At 33.6% G+C, this 9,928-nt stretch overlaps 1 protein-coding gene across 5 annotated transcripts; it reads right to left on the reverse strand.

Annotated features, from left to right (window-relative positions):
- Positions 1-466: 466 nt before the first annotated feature.
- Positions 467-3,435, reverse strand: LOC114881297. Of its 5 annotated transcripts, none has more exons than XM_046286114.1 (3): positions 3,042-3,337; positions 1,716-2,767; positions 467-507 (listed from the first exon to the last, which is right to left on the reverse strand). In XM_046286114.1, the coding sequence occupies exons 1-3, from the start codon at positions 3,056-3,058 to the stop codon at positions 482-484; spliced, it is 1,095 nt and encodes a 364-aa protein (XP_046142070.1). In that variant the 5' UTR covers positions 3,059-3,337; the 3' UTR covers positions 467-481. The 5 variants fall into 5 exon arrangements, with proteins under 5 accessions (XP_046142070.1, XP_029053872.1, XP_029053871.1 ...); XM_029198039.2 differs by lacking the exon at positions 467-507 and adding an exon at positions 604-1,391; XM_029198040.2 differs by lacking the exon at positions 467-507 and having other exon boundaries at positions 1,745-1,857; positions 1,932-2,767; positions 3,042-3,335.
- Between the last annotated feature and the right edge of the window lie 6,493 nt (positions 3,436-9,928).

The following is a 9,928-nucleotide window of genomic DNA, read 5'->3' on the forward strand; positions in this document are numbered from 1 at the left end:
TACCATAAGTAAAACTTATTCAAACTATATTGTATTTGGTATCATTTTAATCAGGAGATTGTAACAAACATTTTAGTAAAAATTTCATTTAAAAAGAACCGAAAATAAAAAAGTTTTAATTTTAAATCTCGCTTGTATTAGTGTTGACTGTCATTGATATTCGATCTCGGATCGGATTACATGCTCAGCGCTCCGAGGGGGACCACCCCAAGTGGGAGGGGTAGAAATGTGCACTAATGATGGGCACAATTTTGAACTCTAATCGAGATTTTACGGTAATGTGAAGTATTAACTAAACTTAGGTAAACCTTTGAAGAAAGCATTTACAATAGAAGAACAAATAGCACACACTGTTAAAAGAGCACAGATAAACAATAATTACATGATAATTATAGATTCCAAATATCACTAAGTGGATTGTACCAAAATTGTGTCAATTGACACACACGATCCGGCAATATGATGAGTCCGAGGCGATTGTTCAAAGTCTATCGTGGATTCCTGAAACTATAAAATTTGGGTGTCTAAGGCGGTAGATCTACGTTGTGAGGTGCAACGGTTTATCTCACGGGGGGTGGATTTAATAAATTTCACTGCAATCAATTACTTCCTCTGAAATGTTATATTAAATCTATTGTATATTTAGCTTCTGGAAGAGCTTACAAAACAAAAATAAGATAATGTTATAAGAACATACAAAACAAAAATAAGATAATGTTATAAGAACATACAAAAATTCTTACATACGTGTTTGTTACAGTAAACTCTCACTATATTGCCGGTAGAAACGGAAAATTCTTAAAATTGTCAACATAAAACGAGCTCTTTCTCTGCAGCACTTAAAAATGTGTGTGAAAATCCCTGTGAAGGGGGATTTACTCAACAGGCAATATAGCGAGAGTTTACTGTACATATAAAAAAATATATGAGTGTTTATGTACGACTTTTGTGTACACAGAAGATAAGAAAAAATACTTTTCATTATTTTAATCAATTCTTTAACGCTTATTATTAATAGTGTTTCTCTTAGCTGAACTATAATCTATATTTCTCTATCAATACTCGGCAATTCATTTGTAATTTTTCATCAGTATATTTCGAACGATAATTTGTATTTAAATCGTTTGCATTGAAAATCTCCTGTATTAAATTTTCGTTGCTCATACTAGTAGAGAACATGTCTTTCTTTACGCTGGAAAATATTTTTTTGGTATTAATTGCAGGGCGATGCGGAAGTATCGTGGTTTCTATCGAATTTATACGAGACAATGATCTTTTTTGAGTATTATTGTTATTAAGGGTATTTAACGTGACCTCTGAAACATGACTTCCCGTCTTGTCCCTTGCATCAATTGTATCAATATCATTATTCTCCGGTTCATCTACATCTTCTGAAAAAAACAAATCCAGTGTACTACACGTACTATCTATATCACTATCAAGTTGCATTAATTTTTGTGTATTCAATATGTTTTTGAAGAAGTCATATTTGATTATCGGACGATCCTTCCGCTTGTCTTTTGACAATCGCAAATTGCTTTTCATATTACTAATATTTCCTATTAAGCTTTTCTCATTGCCATCAATTACCGTTTCTTCATCATAAATGGATAAATGAAACTTATCATTTTGTACTGTAACGTTATCTTCGTCTACTTGAACTGAAGTAAGAAAATTATTTTCTTTCGAAGCTAATTCTATATTATTTTGCTTACGATTTATATGCGGTACTAAATTTTTATCACTTGGTTGTAGAATGTTTCTTGAAATCTTAATCATTTGCAACGGTCGTTTCCTACTGACTGATGTGCTTATTAATTTGTCACTATTAAAGGGACTATGTGTTTTCCTTTGCACCTGTAAATGGTTATTATTAAGAAATCGTTCATTATGCATACTTGAAATGATACAATTAGGACTATTCTGCATACGGCATTCTATGACAGCATCCATTAAATTATGTTGATGGTCGGTTAATTCTTCTTTCAGTTTACTGATAATGCAAGTCAGCACAAATATTATGTTATTGGCATCTTGTAGATTTACTACCTCATCTTTATTGAATTTTTCTTGTAAATAAGTGATCTGTGATTTAAACATGGTGAATCTATTCTTTGAATCTTCCAAGACCTTTGTAATGTAAGGTTTATAATCTACATGATCATCTTGCTCCTTTTCGTTCTTTGCTTCTTTAATATTTGCAATTGGACAGCTAGCTATAATATCTATGTCATCATAGTTTTTCTCATTACATATATCTTCTGTGACTTCAACTGTATTACTTTTATTGTGCTGTTTTTTCATGCTGGATGGCTTCGAGACATTTTCTCTATTTTGAATTACAGAGTCCTTTTCAGTGCTTTCACTTTCCATTACTTGACTGCAACTTCCAACTTCAATTGTACCACTTTTTTTGGCCCGCTTCTTGGTGCTGGATGATCTCAAAAGCTTCCTTTTATTTTGCATTAAAGATGCAGATGAATCTGAGTCAAAATCATAAAGATATTCTGCTTGAACTTTTGTCTGTGTCCTTCTGCTTCTTCTTAACCCGTTTGTAGCAATGATATCTGATTCACTTGAACTGGCCTCAATATTTATTTGAGACCCCATCTTTTTATCTGATCCAGTCATCATGGGACTATCATTATCGCATATTGTTTGTAAGTTCCTTTTTATTTTCTTCACGTGTCGTAATCGTTCTTTTTGATAGAATGTAACATTAGAATCTGAGTCACTGCTATCAGGTATAAAAACTCTGCTTTTATTTCTGAAACAGCCAATTTATAACCACATTTTTTTTCTTATTTATAATATACTTACTGTTAGTATACTGCATTTGTATAAATACTTCTATAATCACTTAATAAATCAATTAAAGAAAACTATAAAAAAATGTTTTAAAAACATTTAAGTAAATATTCAATTACAAGAAATTTTACTGTTATAAAGATTAATTGCCTTACATTATACAAAAGAAATATAAAGTACACTCTGAAATAACTGTTACTGAAATTGTAATAAGTTTGCACTTTAAGACTTACTTTAAATTATACGGCATAATGAAGGGGAAACAAAATTCAATCTAATAGATAAACACTGGCAACAATCACATACCAAAACCAACTTTTGTTTACTTCACAAGAGAACATACCTCTTCACTAACAAGTTTTTATTTGTTCTGATTGGTTATGTAACTAAAAATAACGCGCACGCCCTCTGGTAAAGTTATGACATCGTTGAACGTGCACACTTGCGCGAAGCGGATATGTTCTTTCGTGAAATGAACAAATATGTATCTACGCAATTTACGCGCGTAATTCACTAAAATAAAGAGGTTACCGGTGTACGTACATACATACATAATCTTCTCCTTCTATCAAATTGAGCTAATATTAATCATCATGATGTTCTTAGAATCAATATGTAAGTAAGTACTTATATAAATACAATTCCCTGTTGCAAGTAACACAAATAAGTATAGTAAAGAACATGTATGATTGATAACAAAACGTTGATTAAAATTATAAGGAATAAGTATCATTTAATAAAAAATGATTTTAGATTATTCAAATTTTATCATATAGAAAATATCATAGGTGTGCATCAGCTTTATAATTTATCGCAAATTGCAATATAAAAATTTAATTAAATACGCACTATATTAAATATAACTTGTAATTATTACAAATAGTCGTTAATCGCTTTTTACTATTACATAAATATTTCTGGAATTAAAAAATTAAAAAATAAAAATTTTATAGAAATAGAAACTAATAAATTTTAATCATATTACAGTAAAACCTGGATAAGTGTAAAAAAACTGGGACCCAAGCATTTCGCACCCAAGCAGACGAGGTGTCGATTCTCGGGTTACATGCGACCCGACGCCAGCCAAGCGTGAACGTAGAAAGAGACAGACAGTGGAGGAGAGAGAGAGAGAGATCTAATGATTAAAGGAAAGAGCCGAAACGTATCGGTGTGACTAATACTAATTCAATTATAAAACTTTTTTATTTTTGACTTCTTTTTAATGAAACTTTTACTAACGCAGTGGTGAGATTTTTCTGATTAAAATGATACCAAACACGATATAGTTTGAATTATAATTACTTGCTAAAATTGATGTTAAAAGTTGCACAAACTCTCAAGGGGAGGACACGGTTAGAGATTCATGGATTTTTACGAGCTTGGGCATTGTGAATTGTTGGAACAAAAATTACGTTTGCTTTTGGTTTTAAATTTAGAATAATGCGCGCGCTACCAGCCATATTTTTCTTTTTAGTAGCCGTACAAATACCGCCTTTTTTTCTGTATAACCGTTATGTTTACCATTATGTATCGAAGTAGAAAAGTTGTGTTCATTATCAAGGAATAAACAATTTAATTGAAAACGGATGATTGTTTGTATCCATGTTGGACCTTCTGCGGGTGTTCTGTATCCTCAACATGAATCTATATCGAAAATAAGCGAACACGTGTCCGGGCGTTCTATCGAATAGGCCCTAATAACAGAGATATTAGTCTTTAAAGTTCATAATATTCTATATTACTCGATATCTATCTTAACTGAATACTTAATTCCAACAGCGCAACGTAGTCCCGCTAGTTGGCATCGTACCTCGTAATGTTGCAGTCCTGGGATCATCGATCCCATGTATTTCAAACATTTTTTAACTGCTTTTAATTTTATTGTTCCGACCGTTCAACGGAACAGATGTACGAGAATTTCTAAAGGGAGTTTATGACAGTTCTTCGACGAAAAGCTATTTTTGAGTTTAGGCGTTTTAGCATTTCCGGGCAATAACCGTTTACCTTTTTTGAACAATAGAGTCCGATTTTAGTTTTCGTTTCCGTCTTCAATAGCTCCGCTCATGTCATAAACTGGTTTTTCCGAAGGGTAAATTAAAATTTCGGTACTTCGTAACGGTACCCCAGCCTTCGAGGGTCAACCTGGATGAAAAAACCCCGGCGTAGCCGGACTTTCGAAGTGCTCGTGCACTCACCGACATCGCCCCACCCTCTCTAGACGAAGACGCGCTAAGGGCACTAGAGAGGGTAGGACCGATTTTCGGGGGGACATGCCGATTGGAATTTTGACTTTTCGTAGGAAAACCAATCAGCGCGTTGTCCCCCAACTCGACACCTCTATCAGAGGTGATATAGCGGCGTTCGTAACGCGACGAGGTCACATCTTCTTCACTTCTTCTTACAAATTTTCGTAAACGGACCAGGAAGAATACTTAAGAATAAAATAGTTTCGATATAGCCATCGTTTCGGGCAAATTTTTTTTTATCGTCTGGTCTCACCGTTTTTCGGAGACCAGAAAAGACAAACAGTTAAAGGAAATTAATTTTGAAATTAACACGACGTTCGGGCAATATACGAAATTGCCACGAGTCACGACATTTATTATTTATAATTATTTCATGTTCTATGAATGTTGAAAATGAATTTAACACAAAAACTGGTTTATTCTTTAAATATATTCATTTACCTGGAGTGATCCTTTAATAAAAAGAACTGTTACACAGAACTGATTGTAAGGATTTTGCGGTTATAAAATAGAATTTTGCAGATAGTTTATTGGTTTATTACTCTAATGCGTGAAGATCTCTACTGTCCAGTATTTTACTTAAAATACTAACTGAACTACTGAGGATGAAGTGGTCGTGCAGGTAAACGGTCCCATGATCATGGGACCACTCCAGGTAATTGAATATATTTAAAGAATAAACCAGCTTTTGTGTTAAATTCATTTTCAACATTCATCGACCATGAAATAATTATAAATAATAAAATTAAAAGCAGTGAAAAAAAAAAATTTCAAATACATCACATCGACCCCGGGACCGCAACATTACGAAGAACGACGCTAACCAGCGGGGCTATACTGTGCTGTTGGAAGTAATCATCCAGTTAAGATAGATATCAAGTAATATGGAATGTTATAAACTTTAAAGACTAATATCTCTGTTATTAGGGCCTATTCGATAGAACGCCCGGACACGTGTTCGCTTATTTTCAATATAGATTCACAATGCCCAAGCTCGTCAAAATCCATGATTCTCTAACCGTGTCCTCCCCTTGTGAGTATGTGCAACTTTTAACATCAATGTTAGCAAGTAATTATAATTCAAACTATATCGTGTTTGGTATCATTTTAATCAAAAAACTCTCACAAATGCGTTAGTAAAAATTTCATTAAAAAAAAGTCATAAATAAGAAAGTTTTATCGTTGAATTAGGATTAGTCACACCGATACGTTTCGGATCATATTACATGGCTTCCTCGTCGATCGTCTCGGTTCGCCAAGGGGGATCCCCCCCATGTGGGGGGTAGCAACTTTGCACTTATCCGGTTAATCTATCCTGGCGCTTATCCAGGTTTTACTGTGTACCGTTTTTTTGCACATTTTAAATATCGCTTTATTAATTTCTAGAATTAACAACAAGTAAAATTCAAGTTTTAATTCGAAAAAATAAAATAATATTACTAGTGTGTAAGAAAATGTGTTCTTTTTTCTCTGATTTACAGGTATTTCGGGAATTAATGAAGAGTATTCAAGCAGTGGAAGGAAGACCACCGTCGCCTACGCCTGCACCCTCTCAACCCCTGCGATCTCATTCTCACAATACCAGCGAAAAATGTATTCTTCTTTGACACTGAAACGAGAAAATCAACGTGCTCGACTTCTGCGACCATATTATTAAGAAAAGCTGCTTCTTTCCTTATCATGATGCAGGGTCGTTGTTTATTTAAGTCGAAGATGATAGATAAACCCAGGGATGGGTTTACTCTAGGGAATCGTAAGATCCCTAATGCGAAAGCTCAACTATCACTGGGATTTGTGTAATCCGTACAACCGTGGGAGCTGTGTAATCTCAAGTAAAAATCCGCGAACCTTTTTGGTTCAGCAATCAATAATGTAAACAGTATTGTAATCGTTGGGGATATTGAGATCTTTCATGAAATACTCTTCTGTTTTGTATAGAGAATATGACGACTATTGCAATAAATAGAGAGACATTTTTTTACTATGTTGTTTAACTGTTCCGTATTTTGTTCACAAGAAGTATCGAGAATGGCACAGGGGCAGGAGAGGTCTCCGACCGGATCGATTAATATATGGCAGATGTGTTTGGTCTGCTGGAGATTTTACCAATAATAGAGGAGAGGGTATGAATATGGGATGCCTATTTTATTTTTAAATGTAAAGAGTCACAAAATAGTCATAAGTAAAAAAAATTAAACAGAAATTTGGGGAATTGCATGCGGAATATGCTGTGTAATTACAAGGTGTCCCGTAACTCTTGTAACATCGGGAAATGAGGGGTTGTTGGGGTAACTCTAAACAACTTTTTTCTTTACCAAAATATTGGTTAAAGCTTCGGTTTTGTATTATTAACAAAGCTTCAACCAATATTTTGGTAAAGGAAAAAGTTGTTCAGAATTACCCCAGAAATCCCCTCACATTACGGGAGTTACGGGACATCCTGTATAAATATCATAGGATTTACAATTTTTTTTCACTTTTTGTAATTGATAACAAATTCGGACTAATAGATATTTGGGTAGTAATTGGAGGCAGCGTTACTTTTGAGAAAAATAAAATTATAAAACTACCAAGGGGAGTGTCAAGGTGTGGCAATCGTTTTTGAAACACCACCATGCATAGGCTGTAACACAGTCAGTGTTACAAAAGTTTTATGGGTTTCTACAGAATGGGCTTCCGTTTTTGAGATATCGTGGTTTAAAGTTTTGTATGCCCCAAATATAATACTTCATTTACGAGAAGCGAATTAACACAGAGGATCAATGGATGAATGGGTAAGGTAATTACAATAGAACCTCACTTTCTGCACCTCGTTTATACAAACAAATTCCGACCCAACCTGAGATATACGAACTCCTAAATGAACCTCTATTATCCGAACTGACAATGAGATCGAGCGTGCTTTCGATTATAGTATAATCGTTATACGAACGCGAATTCTATAAGAATCACAGATATATTTTGTTCTTACGTAATTTTTCATAATATAACATAATAAAACATAAATTCCGAAAGATACCAGGTTTTCAAAAGTTTGGCATTCATCCATCCATTCTTCTGTGCCTTGGAAATGATTGGAACATTGCTGACATGCTTAAAACATCGGGGTTTCGTAGATTTCCCAATTATAAGTAATGGAAGCTTATGCTAACCCGAGGCGTTGAAACACACCATAATCGTTACCCTATCCTTACAAATTTTAAAGCCAGGCGCGGTATTTTCTGCACTCGAAACCATCGATTTTCGATGTAGCGACCTCCAATACACAGCCATCTCATCGGCGTTATAAATACAATCTTCTAAATAATTTTGATTGCGTATAAAAACGTATAAAGTTTTCTTGAATGCTTTAGCATTGTCTTTATTCGCAGAAAGCTTTTCACCATAAATGTTTAACATACGTATTCCATGTCATGCTTTAAAGTTCTGTAGCCACTCATTACTAGCTTTAAAATCTTTATTGCATCCCATTTTTTCATTGAGCTGCAAAGCTTTCTCACATAATATAAGGCCGCTAATTGGCGTGCTTATGGTACGCTGTTGTGTAAAACCATCGAAAAACTGCACTATCCAATTCAGAACTCTCTATATTGGACAGTACCTTCTTCATATTTTCATATTTATCATCACGAAGTATATTTTCTTTTCTGCATAGTGTTATAAGATATTAGTTTCATTTTGTTTCATTCCAGATATTGTTGATTTCCCGACTTTATATTCTTTTGGCAAAGCGACTGCTGATTTACCCGTCTTTATTCGCTTGATAATGTCACATTTGTATTTGAGACTTAACACTACTCTTTTTCTTTTCACAGATTCATCGTACGATATATTGTTGGATAAATTGATACGTACCAGTTTCTATTGTTACCATCACAAAACCAAACATTGTGTAATCATCGAAACAAATGAAACACTCACAATCAGTTATCCGAGCACCAGTCTCTCGCATCCGAACTTATAATTTAACGGGTGGGGATAGTTGGTTCGAACTCTATCGGAACTCCCTTGTTCCCCGAAATGGTTCGGATAAACGAGATTTTACTATAATTGCAAGTTGGGAGGTCCTGTGTTCGAGTCTCAGTATGGGTAGTTTCAAAAAAATTTTTTTTCGCTTGAAAATGATTTTTATAATGCAAATGATTTTTTTTATCTCACATTAATTTTAAAACAAAGAAAAACTATTTATAATATATCCTATTTGTTGCGTTTTGAGTTTATGTATTTGTACTGTAAAAATGTTTTTCTATTTATTCTATTTATATTTATCTTTTCTATTTACAGGGGACCTCCCCCGACTTGCAATTGAATATTTTACATATTCATCCATCGATCCTCTATGTTAATTGGCTTTTTGTAAATGAAATATTTGGGGCATACCAAAATTTAAATCACCATATTTCGAAACAGAAAGCCCATTCTAAAGAAACCTATGCGGCTTTTGTAACACTGGCTGTATACTACAACTTCCATATGGTGGTGTTCCAAACGTGATTTCCACACCTTCATACTCCCCTTGTAAGATAGAACATTAATAGTGATAAATTAAACATAACAGAACATCAAATAAGATAACCACAATTAAACAAAGTGTTTATTATATTTTGCCCATAAGTGGCATGATAGGTATTAAATCCACAATTCGCTTTTACAGTTTTCAGAAAGTCTTATCACAATTATATCTTATGCACATTTTATATGTTCATATGTTCATTTTATTATTTAGTAATAGATTTAAAAATATGGTAATAATATGAGACTATCTCATATTGCTACCAATCAAGTATCTCATATTTCTACCAATTTGTCATTATACTATCTATTATTATTTATTATAATCAAAACACAAATACTTCAAATATCCTTTGATACAC

The sequence above is a fragment of the Osmia bicornis genome, chromosome 6, assembly GCF_907164935.1.
Source record: "Osmia bicornis bicornis chromosome 6, iOsmBic2.1, whole genome shotgun sequence".
Lineage (NCBI taxonomy): Eukaryota > Metazoa > Arthropoda > Insecta > Hymenoptera > Megachilidae > Osmia > Osmia bicornis.